Raw genomic sequence first — 23,149 nt, 5'->3', positions numbered from 1 at the left:
AAATAGAAAGTCTTGCTGCATTCACCCTCTCACCACTTCATAGTTCAGCAGCATGTGTTTTTGTGTATATATTTGTACAATTTGCTTGAAAAAATTGACCCAGCTCTCCATTTTGACCTTTGGTTTCAGTCTTGTTGAACCATTCTTAATTTTGTCCTTCAAAGTATTTTGTAAAAGATTTTCAATTATCATGATTTCCTAATTATTTTAATTTTTAAAGAAGTTTTATCACATTCCTTTGCAAATATATCAATTTGTCAGATAAAGGTTAAAAATTAGATACATTTTATTCATGTTAAAGTCACACCCAGCTTATTTAAAGGCAGCTTTGACTTAGAGTTGCAAGCCTGAGGATATTGATTTGAATTATGCATGACTGTCTGGTATGCAGTTCCATTAGCCTGCTGGATGGATAATGTAAACATGTTCAGAATTTTAAGTATCCTATATGAGCAGCAGGTTAAAAATAGAGCTGATAAGAGCATGTGTATCTGAAAAATCCAAATCTTGGAGAATGAAACTACAAAAGGATCATGTCTTCAAGAGGCTGACTTCAGGTGTGAATTTCTTTCCTTTGAAACTGCTCAGCCCGAACAAATACAGCTGATGTGTGTGATTTGAACAGGTGACACGATTGCTGTTGGCTACTGCAAAGCATTGACATCTGTACCAGAAAACACACTCACAACCAAAAGGCCAGGACCAACCCTGTGGCTTTTGGCCAAAAAAGAGAGGTTGTATCTATTCTGGTTTAAATTGGTCAAGATTTACTCTAGGGATCAAGCTAATTTCTTCACATCTTCTAGGAAGATATGATTTGTAATGGTGTTTGATTTTGCTCAAAAATTCTGTGGCTTTCTTTTCATGGTTAATCTAATAAGTTGTTTGGTTATCCCTGTGTTCTGCTCAGTCAGTAGTTTGGTAGCAGAAATAATGACTCCTGAACTTTGCTTTTAAATCCTCAGCACTGTGCTTGTAAGATTTAAAAATAGCATCTTTTTAGAATTTTGCCCAGGTTCTTCCTGTGAATTTTAATAGAAAAAACCCACTACTCTGGAGTGAAAAGTACAATGTCATCTATGTTACATTCTATAAAGATTGATTATATTTCCAAGTGCTTCTGTTGCATCTGTAGCATTTGTGGCAGTTTGATGAGTTAAATGAAAATTTAAAAAAATACTACTGCACATATTTTCAACATCTGATCAATACAAACCAGAAAACTGGTCTAATTTTGCATTAATTTTTACCTACCTTCTCAAAACTATTTTTCTTGGAATCCTTTGTATTTGGCTTGGTTAAATGTTATACATAATGCCAGAATGGAACTAGTTTTAGATTATAAGAATGAGAGAGAATAATGATGTCTTTTCCTTGGACTTTACAATTTTCATTTACTTACATCTTAATATAGCAGTAATCCCATGAAAATTTGCAAGTATATGTATGACTTAAAAGCTACTCTTGATGATGTTGATAATACTGCTCTGATATTTTTTTTTCTTTTCTTCTCAACTCTTGGTTCATGAATTGTATATCCACACAAAAATGTGGCCAGCAGATAATTCTTGGGTAGTACTGGTAAAATTTGAAAGGTACTTTGTGCTGGTGGTCATTTTCCCTCTTAACTGAGGAATAGTTAATCGGTTAAGAGATGGGCATCAAACGCCTTCCTTCAGAGAAACTCATCACCCTGCTGTTTGATACTAGCTGCTCTCTTGACTGTTTTCAGAGTGAAATTCTCTTCACTGGCAATAAGAAGCACTGCTCCCAATCATCTGCTTGTCCTGGCGCCATTTCTTTCCTGTTAAGAGAAGGCACTTTAGAGGAAAAAAATCTTTTGAAATAGCAACAGTAGTTGCCATAAGTGTTAAAGGCAATCTGTTGGCCACATAAGTCTTGGGAGCTACTGTGGCAATTTCCAGAGAACGTCAACATTTTGAAAAGGAAGAGCTTTAGAGGGATAGTAACAATAGTAGTTATTTCTCAAAAACAGACTACTTTGCTCTATAACTCTTCTCAGAGAGGACTTGGGGAATCTCTTGTGTGGTTTTGTGTGCAGTGAAGATAGTCCAGGAGAATATTATACAGAGGAGAAATAATAGCATGTGAAACAGTGAATGTAGTAGCCTGAGTACTGAGCCATTCTATAAATATCTCCACTGTTCCAGGTGCCTTTTTTTTTTTGTAAGTGGTACTGACATAAAACTGCAAAACTGTAATATTTTGGTAGCGCAGACAACTTAGCATAAATGCCACAATGTAGCAGTTGATTTTGAGATCCTTTTCCTTGTTCTCTAGCTTTTCTAGCTTTTTTTTTTTTTTTAAAAGAAATTTTCAGGGGACAAAAAAAGCAGTGAGATTTAATTCTAGTTGAAAGTTCACAGTAAAAACATTTTGTGGATTTTTTTCGTCCCCAAAAGGAAGTTTAAGACAATTAGAAGTTGAATTTAAAGGTTAAAAGAAATCCAGGGAAATAGAAGTCTAGCCTACATTGACACTGTTAGAAAAATGAAAATCTTTAATATTTCTTTACTTCATGAAGTAAAGAAATTTATAGAAAACTTATGGAAAACTTGCAGAGTGATAGTTATTTCATAATACTAGCAAGGGTAAGAGTCTGGGGTTTATGCATCAGTGTCTCTGGCTTAGATATAATACTTCAAATTCTCTGTATTTTAAAGCAGGGTTGAGCCTGTGGATGTGAAGAAGCCAAGTATTTTTTTTTTAATTGAGTGTTTTGTTGTAATACTTGGAGAAGTTTAGATAACTGAGGAAAACAGGCAAGAGCAGCATTTATCTGCTTAATCTTCACTGTCTTTCTTGCTCTTAGTTACCACTCATTTATGCAGTTGATGTCTTTCCAATGATTTAGTGCATTGAAAGTTGGGAGACAGTTCTGAGTCTCTGTCAAGTTTGTATTACAATAATTTATTTTTCCTTCTGGTTATTCCCCTTTGCTTTTCACACATAAATTCAGATTATGCTATCAGCACTTGGTTTTTGAATACTGTGTAAATTTTGCTGTCTCAGTGAGAGTCTTTTGTTTTTGAGAAGAGGTCAGAATACAAAAAGCATAATGGGAAAAATCTGTTTAACTGCCCTCTTCTCCACTGAATAAGTACAAATTATTCCCAGCTTGTTGAAAAGCAATCTGCATTTGAAAATGTCCATAAGAAATTGGTATAAAGAGGGAGTTTAGGGGAGTTCTATTTACTCTAGTTTATGCATAATCTCAGAGTTGCATGCAATGTTTCTGCGACTCCTTTCAGAAATGCTCATCAAGATTTGCCATGTTTTATATTTTCTGTGGATATATTGATGTAGAAACACTTAAACTCTGTCAACTCAAAATAAGCAGCAAACTCAGAATGATTCCCATTTTCATTTCAACACTGTTTCAGTGTTGGTCAGATTAAATTAATTTATGTCTCTATCTTTTTTTCCTTTTGTTTTCCTTGAGCAAAAGTCCTGGATTTCAGACAGAAAAAAAAACCTGCTTGTTTATTTCATTACAAATGGTACTATAGGCAGGTTTGATTTTTTTTTTTGGGGGGGAGGTGGGAAGAGGAAGACAAACACTTGAAGGGGTTAGATATTCATCCTGTATAGATAGCTTAGATTCCTACTGTGCCAGTTTTCTGGTGTTCGATAAGGCACACAAAGCAGTTGTGGGAGAAAGCATATCACTTGTATCCATGGTAACTCGAAAGATACTTTGGAACTCAAAAGGATGGAATAAGCCAGAGTAATAGGTCTCATTATAAGGGCAAAACACATAAAAGGTTCAGGCATATGCTTTTAATTAGTTGCCAAAAATAGCTGGAATCGGGGATGATGCAATGAAACAATAATTCTTGGTGTTAGAAATGAGCAACACTTGAAATCTGAAAGATGTGCTCAGATGAAAGGCTTTATCTTACCATCTTATGGGTATTCAGTCCATGAATACTAATAGGTTTGCACTGGTTTCTTAATCATGCTTAGGACATGAGAGTGCACACTGATAAAAGCTCCTACAAGTCTCACATGACTGTAAGTTTCTGAAGTTCCATAGTGATGTTAATTCTCATGGCTGTGATGCATCTTCTTATGAATGGTATGAGCAAGGCATTCTCTGCTGTCTCACAAGAGTTCTGCTTGAAAAAGAAATGTAATGTGTGCTTCTATGTAGGGATAACAAACAAGTAATTGAAAATGAAGATTAATTTGAGATTAAAGATCCAATATTTTTCAGAATAAGGCACTTTAATTAGTATTAAAATAGGAAGGTAAACATTGGGAAAAAGTGTGAAAACTTGAATGGATAGACTAGAATGGAATACCAGAGAACAAAAATAGTGCAGTATATGAAGTACAAGATATAGGATATTTGAAAAACCATTTTAATAAAAATATTTTAACACAGTGAATAATTTTGAAGTTTTCTATTTGAACATCAGTGTTTGTAAGGAATCCATCTTGTATTGCAGTGCAATTCTCCACATTATTTCCTCTGTTGCTATAGAAACTAATTCTAGTGCAGCTGTGATCGCTTATCAAAATTCTAATGTTTCAATAACCATTTCTTATTTTGAGTTATTTAAATAGCCTTGTCTTACTTTGAATCAAACTGCACATTTCATCACTGCTGAATTGTTGACTGGTCAAAATGTTAATGCAATGTGATGGCAAATGCTGTGGGGTTGTGGTTTGGGTTTTTTTTTTTTCTTTTTGCCATCTAAGCTATCATACTTATTGTTAAAGTTGGAATAACAAGCAAATTAAGGCTCTTTTCACTTGTTAAATTTCAAAGGTCAATATTTGCTGTCTAACATCAGCATTTTGTAATGCACATTACTTCCTCACTGTAATCTCAATTATATTTAATATTTCATCAACCTTAAATGGTTACTGGTACATGGCCATGGGTGTGTGTGTGTGTATGTATGTATATATGTGTGTTTAAATATATGTGTGTGTAAACTATCTTTAAGATGCTTTTAACGTAAAGTATATGTCTTGACATTTTCATTTTGTTGAAATAAAATTTTCAATGATACTATAGTAGAATGCCACCAGTTAGCAAAGTATTCTGGATCTCTTTTGCTCCTTGTATTATTTGTTTCTTTGCAATTAGGTTTGAGGTTTTTTTAGTGTCAGTAGTGGTGGGTTTTGGGGATTTTTTGTGGGTTTTTTTTGGCTGGTTGGTGGTTTTGTTTGTCTGCTTGTTTCTAACAATGGAAGTGCTACACTGGTAGGTCATATGTATTTAATGCAGAATGCAGCAACGTTCTGATTTTGAACCATGTTAAACATCATTCTGCTGAATATGTTTTCAACTGTAAGATCAAGTCCTAAAAACTTCACTGACATCAAATTACGAGCAAGGGTGTGATGGTAATTGGCCTGGAGTCATATGTTGTGTATTTCTGCTGCTGTAGCACAGCTACCAAAATGTTCTTACAGTACTTTTCAGGATAATCACTGACTTTCTAATGAGCATACACTAATTTCATGTAGAGTGAAATAAATAATTTTCAATTTTGAAATTATCATACAAACATTTTGCAGCTGTAGCTGTCAGACTTTGATTACTAATTAACTGCTCTGCACCACCTTTAAGTTTCTTATTCAGCAAGCAGCATCAAACAGTAATTTCAAATTAGATATATAAATTTTTCCTAGTGTAAGAAAGGTCTATGAGAAAAAAATTTTGATGGATAGGCATATTTTCACTCTGTGCCAATGGCTAGTAGGTTTATTATTGTGAGTATAAGACCATGACAACATGATTTTCCAGATAGTGTTTTGGGAAGTTCAGTGTGTTGAGAATGACTGTTCCTTGATTGTTCAGTGCTGTTTTTTTGGGTGGATGACATGGAAGAGCAGTTCCTCTCCTGCTGTTTGCTGTGGGCTGAAGCACCGTGCTCTAGCTCTCAGGAGCCCTTATGCAGCTTGGCCACTGTTTTCTCATGCTCATAAGCTCTTGCTTAGCTCTTATGGCTGGTGCTGTGGCTGAATGAAAATATCTTTATCAGCCAGACTCGTATTCATTTAGTCTTGTCAAAATGCAGAAAGTTACCTATTTTGTGGATTGTATGACAACTATGGAAACATAGCAACACCTACCTCATACATTGCATGTAAGCCTAGTAAAGCAGCTCGTCTGTGACAGTAGGAGGTCTCAGAAGCGCCGCAAAGAAGTGCAAGAAATTTAGTTTTGAATAATTGTGTTTCTTTATGCCTGGAGAAACTTGTTTGAGGCCTTGCTGGAGTGAGCAGAACAGACTGACATGCTCCCTGCTGGTTAATCTGTGCCTTTTCTGTGAATTCTTAGCCCTCTTACCGGGTGTGTGAAGGAAAGATATGTTGGTTTCGAAGCATATCCATTTCCTGTGATTTCACAGTGTCTATTTTGCCTTTCTTTTTCTGCAGAGTTGGCTCTGTAAATGATACCAGAACCATTCCTAAGCGAACTTTCTACAGATGCTAATATCTGAAGGGGTTTAGAGGAGTTCTTGACCCTACACAGACAATTTTCTTCTGTTGACCTGTTAGGCGCTCCTGCAAACTGAGATCATAGTAGATTTTTTTTCTGGGTTGTAGCTGCTTTTTTATTTGGTAAAGTTATGAGAGCTGTTTCAAAACAACAACAAAAAAATGTGATATTTCTAGAATGCTTTTACCAGAAATACTTTAATATACTGCAGGGAAGGCAGTCCATTTTACTAGAGCAAGTCACAGAGCCAGTGTGTCAAGGAGAGAAAGTGCCTGAATAGGTAAAAGAAATCAAGGTCCTTTGCAATTCTAGGATCTGAATAAATAATTACCACTGTCTTCCCACCTAAAGGAAAAATAACAATAAATATAAAATATAAATGCAAAAATAAATGCTAATTGTTAGAAGTGTCTTGCCTCTCCTGGAATGTAACTAGCTGTGTTCTCTAGGTTGTGCAGATTTTCACCTACAAATATGGATATTTCCACCCATCAGACATCACTGTTTTCTCTTTTATCTCTTTGCTCTGTTGACATTGCTTTTTTCTCAGATCTGAACTACTTTTTTGCATGTCATATGTTGTTTTATTTTCCCATTCCTCCACCTTTCTTCCTCTGTCATTTTTGCTTTGTTATTTTACCTGTTTGTAATTTTTCATTCCTGCTTGCATCTTGCCTGTTCTTTATTTCTCTCTTTGCACATTCTCATTTTCTATGCAGATCTACTAAACTTTTCTCTCTTATTTCTTTCCTTTGTTTATTTGACAACAAACCACTCTCTTTTTTCCTGAATCATTGCACTACTTTCTCCTTTTGTCTTTTTTTCCCTTATTCCCTGTACCTATTTTCCCACCCGCATGATTTATTTTTTATTTTCTGCTCCTTCTCTTCCACTGCAAAGCCAGTGATATTGGACAATTCTGTGGGGGTATATATATGAGAGGTTTTCATGTTGATGGTGTTATATTTATGGGAATTTTTCATTTTGGTGGTGGTATTAATTTCAAGTGAATTTTAGATTAAAAATAATTTTAAAGCCTGGAGTATAAAAAATGAAAATTAAAAAAGCAAACAAACAAAACCAAACCCTCAAAAAACAACAGAAGAAGTGGCTAGAGTGCTAGTTTTAAAATACTTAGTGTCTGTTTTTCTGTTCCACAGTTCTTTGAAAGCTTTCTGTGATGAGGAACACTTCTGAGCTAGATCCACAGCAATCTTTATTATCTTGTTTTCACCCTGTACTTCAGTTCTCCATCCATAAAATGCGAAACCTGTTAACTTCTACTATTATAACACTGCCATAATCCACCATAATATGTATTTCACTTATATCGGTGTTAACAGCTATGAGATAGCCAAATTGTGATCATATAGCTAGCTGAAGTAGATGGGCAGAAAATTTAAACCCTACTGAAATGGTTTATGCATAATCCTTGTAGTGCTGCTTTGTTAGTAACTCACTCCAACAGAGAATCCTTTGCAGTCAAAAATGCTGTGAAAACAAGGCAGAGGAATCAAGCTTTGTGTTCCTATTCTGTAAGCAATTCTTGATGCAATGTATCTTTTATGGTTGATTTTCACCTGTTTCTATTTATTAGTGGTAAATAGAAAGCTTAAATGGTAGGGAATTTTATGCCCTTTTTTTGTTGGTTTTTTTTTTTTTTAAATTGTAAAATGCAGCTACCAGGGTAGATGTATTTTTAAGAAACCATGAAGTTACTGCATTTTAAGTTGCAGAAGGAGTTCTCAATAAGAGAGTAGTTTTATTTTACTTAAAATAAAAGTATGGAAAAAAGAATGATGGAATTCTGATAGTTCAATATTGTAATAATTGTATATACAGCTGAACACGTCTTATGTATATCAGTAAATTAATTAAGATCTTGAAAGGGGAGTTTTGTGTCACTTTGAAAACTTCATATTTTTTTATTTTTGTCAAATATAAAACCAAATATGCCTGAAATTAGATGCAAAAACATTAAAATGCTTGAGAAAATTATCCAGACAACACATTAATTGTGCTTTCTAATCATGCTTTGTTTCCTCATTTGAGACTGAACAGAGTGAGAGCAGGAACATTACAGGAATATTAGCTGTGTGTTACAATACTTCACTGGAAATTGATTTTAGACCTCTGTGGGAACTTTTTCACCTTTTCAGCACTTCATTGCTGCTCAGCTCCTGTGCTTAATACCGCAGCTGTACTTTTGAGTACAGTTATACAGGTGATAACTGTACTCAAAAGAAGTATAGCAACGACAGGAAAATATTTCCTGAGCCCATAGCCTGCTGCTACTGTTTGGAGGTATGAGGGAGGTGCTGCTCTGCACATACTGGTGAGAAATTGGGGTTCTCAGGGGCCTGGGATGCTTTTTAGTGGGGGGAGTTTTCAAAGCTTTTAGCTGTTAAGCTCTGAATTTCCCTAAAGCATCCATAAATGCTGGTGAGAGAGCCGAATTTGGGAGAATTTTCACAGAGATGATAAAAGGCATTTCCTTGTCACCAAGATACTCCTAAGAATTCAAAGCTGGTTGTCAATCATCCTCAGCAAGCAGGACTTCTAGCATATTTTAAAAGAGGGAAGAATAAATAAAAGGAAGATTCTATTAACTCATTTAACTTACTGCCTTTTTGGAAGTGATATTTTTCTAACAATTTTGATAACTTGGAAAAAACAGCGAGCAGAGGTGCATAGGAATACCTGTTCATTTATTAAGTTAGTCAACATAGTGATCTGAAAAGTGTGTAAAGGAAATTTGGCTGCTTATAAAAATAGTAAAAGTGTAACCAGCATCTAAATGGAAAGGAAAATACATTTTTCTACCTGAATGGGAATATGCTTTATCTAAGGAAATATAATTATGGAAGGGGAAGGAAACAATTTCACTTCTTAAAGATTACAGCTTTCAAAAAGCTTTAGAGCTGAATGGGGTCTCAGAAAACAAGACATTTTAAAATAAAAAAAAAGTGTTCTGGAGCTTGATATATTGATATTCACGTCAATAAAAGATTAAAAATATTGAACCATTAGATTTAAGTATTATTTAGATGTATTCTGGACAACTGAAAAGTAGAAATACAGAACTAGGTAGCAGAACTCCTTCCTATTCCAATTAATATCAATGCTCTATAAGGAACCAGAGAATGATACTTAAATTGAAAACAAATTAATTCAATAGATGGCAATGTATAATTTTCATTGAAAGACGACCAAAATATTTGGGAAGGAAACAAAAGAATGTCTGTGACAGCTAGTTCATGATAATGCTTTTAATAATGTATTTGTACTTAAAATGTTATAAATGGCACTAATTTTGGAAAGAGATTTTTTTTTCACTAGTACTGGGCTTTTCTGTATTGCTCTGTAAAACAGACCATAAATTCTTACAAATAAGAAGGGCTTTAGTAAGTACAGAGAGCAAAGAGTAAATTTGTTTTTTAGGGAAACAAAATGCAGCTATAATTCTACAGGCTCAAGATGTAAACAGACACAGTAAAAAAAAAAAAATACTACATGTGTTTCAGTTGGTCTTAGACCTTTCCTGTGGAAGAAAATTGAAGTTTTAAGGACTGGACATAAAGATAATTCTATCATTTTGAATTACTTTTATTTAAAAAGCAAAAGAGAACCTTTTTATTACATGAATGACCAGTAGCACTTGAGAGAGTGAGGAAAAGGCAGGGCTAAAAGCTTCACGTGACATCAGGTGTAAATGACAGCAATGCTGTTTTGATTTCCACAGGTCTGGGAGTAAGCTCATAGTGTATGGAATTTTGTAAATATTAGGAAACAGAGTTATCTATTATTGGGAAAAAAACTCCAGTCAAACAGATACTATACTTTTTCTTGTTTGCAGTGAATTGTCTAATGTGGAAGATAGTTCAGCTGTGAATAGAAGTCTAAAATGTGGCAAATGAAAAAGGAAAGCAAATGTAAAAATGAAATAATTTTTTTTCTGTTGTCCACAATGACCGCATACCATTCCTATATTCCCCTTTTTTCATTAAGCATGACTCATGCCATAACTCTTTTGGAAAAGAAATAGGATAATGCCAAGGTAATTTGTTGTTCTGTGAAATAATTTGGGTTTAGTCCTCACAAAAATGCATGTAAGCTTTTTATTTTAAAAGAAGGAGAAGCCTAAGGTTTCATTCAATATTTAATGTTTATATTTATACTCCCTGTAATGTGGGGTAATTCAGTCAACATAATATTTTTGGATGGTAGAAAAGTTCAAACATGAAAATTCCATTTGGACTGTCTGTGCTGCCTATCAGAATTCTCTTAGGGTATTTAATCATTCAGAATAAGAAAGGTTTCTTTAATTTTTAAACATGTATTTCATTTTATGTTTTATTTAAATTGTCTTAACATTTACATAGAACCCCTTGAAGGCTTGAAAACTTGAAATTTACGTTTGATTAAAAAAATAAATAATTATGTAGCAGAGTATGAGCAGAGATATATTAGAGAAAGGAAAGGTACCATTTGAGTATGAAGATATTCTGACAATTACAAAATATGACTTGCAAAAATTACTGATTTATGAAGTGATTATTTATTTTAAAGGAACTGGAAGCCAGATTCCAATAGGGGTGTTGTGATACTGTTGCCATCCACAACAATGTGAATTTTTAAAGCAGTACTGTACATGAGGAACTCGAAGCACAGAAGTGTAGTTAATGATGGCTTATGAGACAGGGGAATTAAAGGCACAAAGGTAGTTTCTTTTTCCATGTAAAGAGATGGGTGTTCTTGGAATTACTCAGGAAATATGGGCTAAGGGGGACTGAGTAGGTGCTGCTGCTGTGAACCTTTGGGAAAATAATTACATTAGGAAAGTATAAATGCTGTAAACATGGGAAAAGGACATAACCAGCTGCACAGTGAGATGTGCAGCCTGGCATGGTCCATGAGAGACCAGAACAGAGAGAAGAAATGAACAGCTTTGGAAGAAGAAATTTCAAGTAGTAGCTGAAAACCTAAAGCATTTCTTATGATAAACTTCTGCATTTTAAAACTTTGATTCCCTCCCAGCAAAATGACTGAAAATTTTCTGGATTTTCTCGTAGTTACCAATTGTATGTTCCAGGAATGCACAGTTTGGCCTAGGTTGCTGTGTCAGATTTAACTTGGGAGTCTCTTGAGGTTGATGGTGAGGTATGTATCATCCCCCTTTCCCTTGCAACCTGTCCTACAGGGGCTTAGGAAAACAGATGAACCTTCTCTGCTTAACAAACAATAATAAAAAGAAGATATTTATTTACTTCTGACTTAAATGTGCTAATGACAGTTTATATGCTGTAATCTCTGAGTCTACCAGCAAAATGCTAATTGCTCAGGTTTGTCAGGTATTTCATTTATGGTTCTGGTTTCTTCACGTATTAAGCAAGGCCCTTGCTATCACCATTAAGTGACTGTTTTCCCAGCCGACTGAGGGAGGATGAGAACTTTTATTAATGCAGTTACCCCTCTAAAAAGTGTTTATTCAAATCTTCCTACTGAGACCAATACACTGTACTCTCAATTTAGAATTTACCAAATACTCATTGCTAAACAAATTTAGTTTCACTCATATCATGAGGATGCCAAGTATTTTTGCATACTTTGGGTGGAGAACTGAATGTAAGGTTCTGTCTTTCTATTCTTCTTTCTTTCTATTTGTCTTTTCTCTGTTATGCCATTTTCTGGCTGGTAGGAACCTCAGACTAAACCTGATTTGATTTCTCCGTGATTGTACCTTACTTCCACTTTTGGGACATATGCTTCCTTGTTTTTTACCCTATCTAGTCCAAGGTGATGTGGTTATTTAATATGATTAATTTAATTTACAAATGAATTTACAAAAAGTATTTTCTATGTGATTTGAAAATTGCATAGAAGCAATGCAATGATTAATTTCAGATTTTCAGTGTACCCATTTGCTTGGAACTCTTTAGCAGCTGTTATTAGCCACATTCAGTGGTCTTCGGGAGGTATTCTTTGGCTTTGTCACAGTACAGTAGTATACATAGCTGTGTCTGAAACTTGCACCTTAAATAAAAGGTACAAGGTATGCAACACACAGGGGTTTCATGTGTGAATATGCAGACATTTCAGATCATCTGGCCTTTCAGTTCCAAATGTTCTCCAATACAATTAGTGATAAGCCAGCAAGCACTAGCAGTAGTTTTGTACTTTAAACTTTGATACATATGCAAAATTTTTTTAGACAGGTTGTCACTATTTCTAAGTAATTTTTAAGGAAAATACCCAGGATCAGATATTTAGTATTGCTGTATTCACTGCTGTCTGTGATATCACTTGGCTTTGGTATAATCAGTCATTAGAAGGTCTCAATGGAATTCAAATCTTCATGGTTTTCAAAGAACCGTTACAAAAAAATTTCATTTTATTGCATCATTTACTGTGGGGAGGGGGAAATTAAAATGAGACAGTTTCGCCTTGAGAATTAATTTGAAAATTTTCATATCTTTTTTTGTACAGAAAGCTGTTGTTCAAAACCAGTTTATAACTCTCTAGGCAGAGATGTCTCTAGATTTTTAATCCCAGATACTTGTTTTAAGAATTTACATGCTATTTCAGTTTGTTAAACTGAAATTTGAAAAATATGTAGTTAAAACCTGCCCCAGTGTTTTAGCTTTTTCTGAGATTTTTGAATCATAGTTGGTTAATAAGAATTTTGTCTTCACTTCTTCCATGCCTACATTAAAAGCACCTTTTCTGTCACACAGCCTGTACAGTTTTCCCATAGGGACATATAATGGAGTTCATCAAAGTGAGAAAAGTGAGTCACACAGTCATTTATTTACTCATGTAAGACAATAATGGTGTTGATAACTACCTGGACACACTTTCATTTCATTAGATTATGTAAAAGCTGGATGTTAAAAATTCTTGTCAGACTTGATGACAAGTGAACAGAAAGAAACTCAGGGCTGCCAGGTAGTTACTGTCTCATTTAATGCTGTTTGTTGCCTTTTGGCAACAATGAGAAGAAATGCTATTTTTCTGAATTTTCTAGAATATTTAATGATATAGATTATGACAAGGAAGTCCAGCTTTCATGGTATAGGCAGTAAAATTATGCACATCTTTATTTTATTATGATTTAAATATCAGTTTAGATTCTATGTCTATCTAGTTTCATGGGCATGAATTGTCTAATGTTCATAGGTGAGGTTTCATGTATATCTGCTAGACAGATGACTGCAATTCAAGTATAGAATTCCCTGCTGTCTGTCTGTTTTGTTTTCCAGCCCTGGGGGACTGGAATTTCAAGAGCTAGTAGCACTGGCTCACTAACAGCAGAAAACCTTTTGCAGGAGTGCTGGAACAGGATTTTGGAATCAGTCTGAATGGCAGGCTGGCTCTGATGGGTTTATCAGAGATGAGAGGGTTCCTGACAGTGGTTTCATCTTGTGGGAGTGTTTTAATTACTTTTTTGCCATGGTTCTTTTAGGAGCTGTTGAAATAGAGAAGAGCCCTGCATTCCCTAGTTAATACTTTCTTTAACTTGCTTGTTTGGTAGGTTTTTCTGCGTGTGAAATGGTATGTTTGAAACCAGAAAACATTTTTGCTTTGAAATTTTTATGTATAAGGTAATTCTTTATGTCAGGGGCATTGAAATCTTCATTGAAACCTCTATAGAAAATGTAAACAAAATCTGAGACAGTTCTTTGCCTGTCCTTGATATTCCTTTCATTTCAGCTGCTGCACACCTTGCTGTCTTTCCCCAATTCTATTCAACTGTGTAATGCTGCATAGTAAAATATGAGATAAAAAAATTGAAATGTAATTATTTTGAATTAACTTTCTGTGTCTGTAGCCATGCATCAGGTTTAATTTCTGAGATATATAACCACATTTGTATCTATCTATCTATCTAGTGTGAAAAGCAAAGATGGTGAGCATCAAGTATTCATCCCAAGCACAAGATTGCTCTTGATCCTTTTTCCACTGTCTTTAGTGACTAGAGGTAGTGTGTAACTTCCAGACACTGGATACGTACCCTTTAGTTGTCCTTAACAAGTAATAAGAAATCTGAGACACTGCTTCACTTTTTAAATTCACTGGTGAGCAGAGTTCATTTGTGTGAAAGGTTGTCTTTTTTAGTACCTTACTTGTCTTCAGAGTTTAATTTAGTATCTCCCTGGTGGGCAACTGCATGGGAGGTAATCAGCTTGATATCATGGCTTTAGGGAGTGCATTTTGTTTCCATAATTGGCCTACATTTCATCTGCACAGAATCTGAATTAAGATATCCAAAGGTTTTTGCAAGGTAAGCATCCCTGAAATTCAAGCCTTGAATTTTTGTCATGTCATATCCGTGCTATGTTTATTTACATGTGGTTTGCACAATCTATTCTGACTACACACTTAAAACTTTGTTTTTATCTAAATTTCTTTCATCTGAGAGATCATTCATTTCCGTTTTGAACAAATTTTTTTTCAGTAGTATTTTTCATCTGATTTGAAATGTCAACTTTTAAAAAAACCCATACATAGATTTTTAAATTCTCTGTCCAGGCATTTAGATTTACATTTTCCACAGAACTGTTTGAACTGTGAACAATCAGAAAGTAAGCAAAGCATTTTGACTTATTCCCAGCAAACTGCATTCAGAGGATGAGAAGAACACCTCCACTGGATGAACTGCAGCCGCCTCCGTACCAGGATGACAGTGGCTCCCCTCATCTTTCCTGTACACCTTCCGAAGTTGGAGACAGCAAATGTGAATATTCCCAGTGCAGCAACAGCCCAAGGTGTTCATATAAGTGCCCAAGTGAGGGAAGCACAGGACATGAAATAGAAAGCTTTCATAACAAAGGGTACGAAGAGGATGTTCCCAGTGACAGCACAGCGGTTCTTAGTCCAGAGGTAAATTAAAATAGTTGAGCGTGGGAAGCACTTATTTAATCTAAAGATCAATGCACAGTTATACAGGCACTAATACTCCTGATCATTTCATTTAAAAAATAAGTAGCTTGTCAGAAAATAGGACAGTAGGATTTCAGATTGGTCAGATTGCTGTAGTTACCGTTGTGGCACCTTAGCTTTCAAACCAGCTCCCTGGAAGAGTTAATTATTTTTTAAACCATTTTAAACCAGTCAGAAAATTTCATCACACTGTAAGGACTGTGGTTGAAGTTCTTCCACATGATTTTTCAGACAACATAAATGAAAGTTTTGTTAATGCTTTTTCAAACTAAACACCCCATTATGTAAAATACTTTTTATTAAAAAAATTACAATGTTTTTTTTTTTTCAATTATTGATGCCATATAGTGATTTGGGCCACTTAATGTTCCTTTTTTGTGCTATAGATTGTAATGATATATATGTATTTTTTTTCTGTGAAGAAATCAACTTTTTTGATGCGTATTTCATTGAAATGCCTTTAACAACCAGTTACTGCACTGACATCTATGGGTGAAGTCTAATTAGTGATGCCATGTGCAGAAGAAGCTCTTTTGCTACGAATTTGTCTTTTGTTGCTGCCAGAAGTTTTGGAGTGTGTGTTTGAGCTCAGCCCTGATGTTTCTGTCTAAGCAGCCCTATTAGTAATTGATGATGTGTACCTGGGGTGTTGATGCAAGGTCTGGAAGGCCCGGCTGCAAGCCCTTCCCATTTCGTGTCACTCCAGTCGTTAATGTAAGCATATTCAGTAAGAACTGAGAAAGCTGCCAATGTTTTTTTATAGCCACTCAAAGCTTCATAGTGAAGCCTTTAGAGGAATGCATTCCCACAGCTATCTGGCAGCCAGGTTAAAATAAGAACATTTCTTAGCCCAGCAGGCTTTGTCTTGGCATCTATTTGTTCATGTAAACAAGCTTATCTTTGATAATGTGAAGACACACTTGAAATACCTTTGTTTTACATACTTGGAATAATTTATTGTATGAGCAATGGGTTGACCATTGCTTGTAAATATTTTCTGTTTCAGTATCCCTATCAAACTGGCTGTTGTAACTTTATAAGGGATTGGTATTTTATTCAAAATTTGAAGTGACAGTAAACTGTTTGAATTTTAAGTTTAAAATAGAATTTTAGGACTGAATATTGTTTACAGAGAGTTCAGAAGATGAATTCAAAACAGATACATCTTCTACAGTTCCGGTAAAATGACATTAATAAAGTCTTGAGAGTGACATCCTTGGCCATAGCAGAGGGGTTGGAACTAAAAGATCCTTAAGGTCCCTTCCAACCCAAAATTTTCTGTGATTTTATGTTTCTATGATAATTTTTGGCATATTCATATAACTTTTGCAGACTGCAACAGGAGCTGTGTAAGGTTTGTAATTCCTGTGTTCTTTGCTGGCATCTCACTATGCTCTCAATCATTAGCTGTCTCTTCAAGCAGTGTAATAGGTGAACTTTAAAATGCATGTGTAAAATACATGAAATAAGATGGTTTTATCTTGTTACAAATGTATATACTTTTTAACATGTGAGGCACAGAAGAAGAGATCATTACAGCCTAATTCAATCTTAGTTCAGACTGATTGGCTCCTGGCTTTTGGTGGTATTGGCCAGGTAAAGTCTTGATTTCATCTTGACCATCAGCCAGCCATCTCCTTTGGCTTTCAGTGCTTAATAACCTTGTTTAGGAAATGAACAAAAAGATCATAGTGCCTTCATATTGTCTAGAGTAAACCATAATTTCCATGCCAGATTAAATAATAGAATACAATAAATAAATAAATAATTGGGGTTTTTTCTCTTCTTCTTCTTCAGGATATGTCAGCTCGAGGATCATCTTCACAGCTTCCTAAACCTTTTGATCCTGAGCCAGTAGCTAAATATGGCACACTGGATGTGACTTTTGACTATGACTCACAGGAACAGAAGCTTTTGGTGACAGTGACAGCTGTCACAGACATTCCAACATACAGCAGGACAGGTGGAAGCTCGTGGCAAGTACACCTAGTTCTTCTCCCTATAAAGAAGCAGAGAGCAAAAACCAGCATCCAGCGGGGACCGTGCCCTGTCTTCACAGAGACATTCAAATTTAATCACGTTGAGTCGGAGATGATTGGGAATTATGCCATTCGCTTTCGACTGTACAGCGTACGGCGCATGAAAAAGGAGAGGATTGTGGGAGAAAAGATTTTTTACTTGACAAAATTGAATCTTCAAGGGAAGATGTCAGTGCCAGTGATACTGGAGCCTTCTTACAGTCTGCCTGTAAGTATTAAATGAGGCAGAATAAGAATGCAGTGAGATACAGTGTCCTGAATTCTGAATAAGAATAGTGCATGTATTTATAGAGTCATCACATCCACTCAGCTTTTTGAACAGTCACAGCACTGCATTAGCACAATGAAAATTTCCTTAGAGCTTCTGTAAGTACATTCACTTTCCACCTGCAAAAGCTGGCCCTATTTTTTCTTTTAATTCCTTAGAAATTTCCAGTCCATAAATAATGATATAGTGGTGAATGTATGTTTCCTTGCATATAGATATGTATGTAATAGTATTATCTCTACAACTTGCAGCACTTCAATTTAAAAAAGAAAAACACACCAGAATGGAAAAATAAGAAGCTATACTAGCAAATGTCCTCCATCTGTTGCTATTAAGTCTTGGTTGAAAATAGGTATTTTCCTTGAAAGAAAGAAAGAAAGATAGGAAAGAAGGATTTTGAGAGTATAAAGCGATTTTTAATAACTTCACATTAAAACCTTGGAAATAATTGATTTCTGGTTCAGTCTGAAGTGAAAAGTAGTTGAAATTGAAAAAGATTTTTTCTGAAAAAAAAACCCCTACCTCTCTGATGAACAAAATTATTTGTCTCCAAATAATATTTCTGATAAAGCAAAGCAACAATAATTAAGGATTAACATAGGTATCATTATCAATAAACACAGAAGATCACTAAACTGGCAGTGATAACCATCTTCTTTTTGTTGTAAGAGTTTAAGTATGCTTTTGTCCAGGAAGAGAATGTTTGTCATGTTGTGGTCTGGGCATCCTGGACTAGGAGTGCTTGAGTGTTCCTTGCTTAAGAGTTGCATGTGTGCTCTATTACAGATATATTTTGGGGAGAAAAAAATGATGGTTATCAAGGACATCCATATTTGGTCATTGTATGTATATTGTTTGGTTTTTTTTAACAATCAATTAAAGAAAAAGAGGAGGAGAAGGGAGAGAAAGGAAAATTTTTTTTAGGTGAAGCAAAGCAGTTAATTTGTTCTGCATTTTGGAAAAAAAAGTTTGGAATTATCAAAATAGCATTTCTGGTGAACATGAGTATTGCCAAAGACTCAAAATAAAAGGCTGTTGTATTTAATGACTGGAAATATACTTATTAGTAAAAGCTGAGGTTAAATCATGGATCTGATGGAGGATCAACTGCCAATAGAGCAGATTCCTCATGGTTTCCTAAGAAGCACAAATCAGTCTAAGCCAAGGATGAAATGGTTCACCTCTCTAGACCAAACTTTCTTAGTGAAAAGTTTGCTAGTTTCACAGCTTGGAAAAAGCACCCCATGACCCAAACCATTGAAAATTCTAAAGGTACTTGCTTAACTTGTATGTTTTCCATAGGTTTGTGTATAAAATTTACTAAAATAAGTTCAAAAGGGCAGTGAATGGGCCATGTATGTGATTGATTGGTGTATCCCATATGTGCACTGGTTATTCTTCAGTATTATTTTCTTGAGGTTTTGTGATAGGCAGAACAAAAACAAGTTCCATGAGGCATGAAAGATGATAAGGTTATTCCTTAATTTCTATTATGGTAAGGCATGGTCAGCATTTGTCAGCATTTGTGCCCTCGGTGTTTGGGGGTTGAAACAAGAATAAGGAATATTGGTAGAAAGTGAAGGGATCTTTCAGAGTTTGTTGTAACAAGATTTAAGCAGCTCTACCTGTTGCTGGAAAGGATCCTTCAGAGTCGTGATAGCTTGAATGAGGAGCCATAGTCTTCTGGAACTATGCAAATCAGGTTTTAAACCTTTGGGAATTGATTAACTTCTGAGTTTGTAAGTATTTTATCTTATCATTTATAGCCAATATAATATTTTTTCAGTAAGCAGATTTATTGCAGGATTTAACATCTATTTAGTTTGCAAGACTGCTAAAACTCATTATGTTTTCAGGATGTGTGTCTGGAAGTGAGGGGCATCCTTGGGCTCTTGAGCTCAAGCCCTAGTTACTCAAAACAGCTAGGTCATCTTGATCACAAAATTGTGATTTTTCATCTGAAAATATCAGGTTGTTTTGTTTGCAACCTGAATTTCTTCTTGGCCAAGTTATTACCATTTGTTCTTCTGCCAGCATTGGCCTTGAGCTTAATTAGTTCTTACCCTTCTCAGGTGTTTGCCTCTGGGTATATTTATACACATTGATTGTATTCCTTTTTAACTGTCCTTTTGCTAGAATAAACCAACAGCCTTTATGTACAATTAATCATAAATGTCAGGAAGGAGTTATTTAACAGGAAAAGGTAAGTGCTGTTTGAATTTGGAGATATCCAGTTGCTCAAGGATATTAGTAATTATAAGATCCATGCTGAGGCACATTCTACATTCAGAATTAAATTTGCCTTGTTCAGGTGCAGAGGGTTTTGTTGCTGAGAAGTGTTTATATGTGACAGCTTTTTTATGAAGATATTTCTTGGACACATGACAGGTGTCCTATTTTTTCAACTGCTTCTCATTATATGGATTTTATATATTAAATATACCTTCTGTCACTGAAACTTCCTAATCCATTGAAATATCTATGCTAATCTCTTCTGCAGAAATGTATTTTATTTCCTTCTGTCTGTGCCTGATATTATATTAATGTATTTTATTAGCTAATCATATGCCTTCTGATTGTATAAGAACAGTTTGTATCCTGTGAAGTTCAGTATTTTTTCAGTGATACCTTAAAGCTGTACACAAGGGAATCTGACTAAAAGTAGATCAGCAAGTCCAGTGCCTTTCAAACATAGTGACAGTTTGACATGAGTGGGGCCTGCAAGTCTCTGGTTATTGTTAAAATGTCAACAAATGAATGTCATGGTGAAGACATGATACTAGTATGTTCCTTAAATAGGTTTCATGGCTTCAAATTTATAAATATATTCACAGAATATTATTTTCACCCAAGATTTCACCACATTTCTCTCCTTCCCACATTGTGTATAATGCCTTGCATTAGCAGTTATTATCCCCAGTCCCGTTGCCATTTGTCTTTAACAGCCCTCTGCTGCTGCAGTTCTCCCACGTAACAGGGAATTCCTCCTCAGCCCCCTTATTTATCACACATTTTCTCCCAAGTTCAGGGAGAATGAGGAGGAAGCAGTGAAACCAATATGAGTTGGGCAGAATGCAGTTGTCACTGTTATCTGAGACTGTCCCTTACAGATTTAATAGAAATTGTCCATTGCATCGAATGTTCAGGGGTGTACATTGTGCTTTTGTCAGAGTATAGTTTGTGTAGGAAGATATTTGTCGATGCTTCCAGAGAAATTTTCCCTTTTAGTACAGCAGTAGACAAATTTTTCTTCACCCATCTTGGAGTTTAGAAAAGCTGTTTATTTCTCTTCAGGAAATCCCTGTGGACCTGTTTTTAGTTACTCTTCGTTCTCACCCAGAGAAATTTTCCTGACAGTGAAAAACAGCCTCTAGTATGATGCGATTATAAAAACATATAAGCAGTTTATTGAGTGAAATCTGTTTGGAAAAGATCAAAGAAACATGGGTAATCCACTTCACCATCCCATAGGTTGCTTTTTGGTGTAGAATAACAACAATCAATCATGGTTTTTATTTTGTGATTGATTTGGGAAGTACTGTTTGGGTGACCGAAACATACCTCTTGCTGCTAAGAAAATCTAGTAATCATTCATTATGTATCATCAAATTACAAGGTGTTTACTGCAAAGAATTAAATTTCTTTTTCTTTCTTTGTGTAGCATTCTCCATTTCTAACATCTCGAACTCCCAGTGTGATCCCCATAAGAAAGAACCAATGGTGAAGGCAGTCATAGGTGTTTAAAATATTATTTTGTACATCCTTACTATAAAGATCCAGAGTGTCTGGATAATTTTTTTAATTGGTTTTTTTGAGTGATGGCAATTATGCATGCAGCGTATAAAAATGCGCATTCTTGCACACACACACACATGTACTCCGCTATGAGGAGAGTGGTTAATCATTTAGTGTGCACTGGTTTATGCACTGTGCTTAAGGCCTTTATTTCATGTTGGCCTTTATGTGTGGCATGTCTTGAGTACTCCTTCTAATGTTTATCAGCTCATAAACTTTGCAGGAATAAAGGCTTTCAGGGTGGCATTTCTTTTTTGGGTATTCCTGTCCATTATAGAGTCAAGCTGTCAAGTTTTGTGCAGACAAAGTAGAAGAGTCACTACTACTGGCCTTACTAATGTGTTTTTATGGCATGATCTATCCAGGATTGTATTTGGAAGGCTAAATACTAAAATTTATATGTATAAACAGAGCTTTATTAGATACCAGTATGATACTTTAGGCTGCTAGTAAGAAAAACGACTAAGACTTGTCTAGGGAAGAAACAAAAAGACAAAATATTTTGTTCTTAGTTTAACTGGAATTTTAACTGGAATTCTACCTAAAATGAAGACTTTCTGTGTGATAATATATAAATGCTCTTGGTTATCTTGTATAAATTATATCCATCAAAGTGAGGGACAATTATATTTAAACCCCGAGCACATTTTGTCTCAGGAATAACTTACTCAATTCATCTGAGTTAGTGGTAGTAACGCGCAGAAAATCAGAATTGATCCTTTGATACAATAAGAAAGATGATTCTTGCTGTAAGTTTGAAGTTATTAGGTGATTGGAGGACGGTGGTAATGTCAGTGAGGCTGCAGGAGAACTTGGCAGTACTTTGCAAACAAAGCATTCTCCCTGTGTTTGGCTGCTCGTGCAACATTGCATGGCAGTATTGGCAAGCAGCATTGTCTTCTTGGTGTTGTGGCTGGGGTAAAAAACATTGACTTTCAACTCCCTTGCTGATACAGATGGGGAGAAAGTTCCTCTGTGGGTAGACAGATCTATTACCGTAAACCTGAATGTAGGATACTGAGAGAATTTTTGGAAATCACCAATGTAAAGAATTTTATCTAGATGTCAAAATCATCACTTGGTCACACAGAGTAAAATAACAAATTAAAAAACAGGCATGCTTTGCCGTCAATTAATGAGTTGCTTCAAAGTTACTTACTCAATTTGGTCCCTACAGTCTTTGATATTTGCAAATTATGGAAGCTATGTTTCAGGTGTGGTATTACTATTATGAATGTCCGACAATGCTTTTCAGCCTCTAAAGTGCCTCCAGTCAAATGACAGGCTGTGAATGACTGTTCTAGATTAACTTACAATAATCCTCTTGAGCAATACTGGGTCAGAAAAGCCAGTCCATCAGTGGCAAACATATTGTCTAGGATTCTATGTCTTGTTTTGATCATCTTTAAAAAAATTAAAAATAGAGAAATCTTACTAGTACATAAAGCTAAAAAAGTGAGGTAACTGTGAGATTATATCATTCTCTTTTGTAAAAGTATGGTCTCCCAACCTGGCTTGGGATTTCTAAGAGCAGTAAGGAAAATAATCATACTGTACATTTCCCAGAAGTGAAAGTTTAGAACATAAAAGAAAAGATTGTCAGAGTTGTCCCTTGTATGACATTTC

At 35.2% G+C, this 23,149-nt stretch overlaps 1 protein-coding gene across 3 annotated transcripts in view; it reads left to right on the top strand.

Annotated features, from left to right (window-relative positions):
* Positions 1–23,149, top strand: part of SYT14 (synaptotagmin 14) — an 87,796-nt gene that overhangs the window by 42,481 nt on the left and 22,166 nt on the right. For all 3 annotated transcript variants that reach the window (XM_030944512.1, XM_030944511.1, XM_030944509.1), the window contains 2 exons: positions 15,093–15,361; positions 17,219–17,668. In XM_030944512.1, coding sequence (XP_030800372.1) covers positions 15,093–15,361; positions 17,219–17,668 — 719 coding nt within the window. The remainder of the gene's footprint in view (positions 1–15,092; positions 15,362–17,218; positions 17,669–23,149) is intronic.

This window comes from Camarhynchus parvulus, chromosome 3 (genome assembly GCF_901933205.1).
Source record: "Camarhynchus parvulus chromosome 3, STF_HiC, whole genome shotgun sequence".
Lineage (NCBI taxonomy): Eukaryota > Metazoa > Chordata > Aves > Passeriformes > Thraupidae > Camarhynchus > Camarhynchus parvulus.
This window is presented reverse-complemented; position numbering and strand designations above follow the sequence as displayed.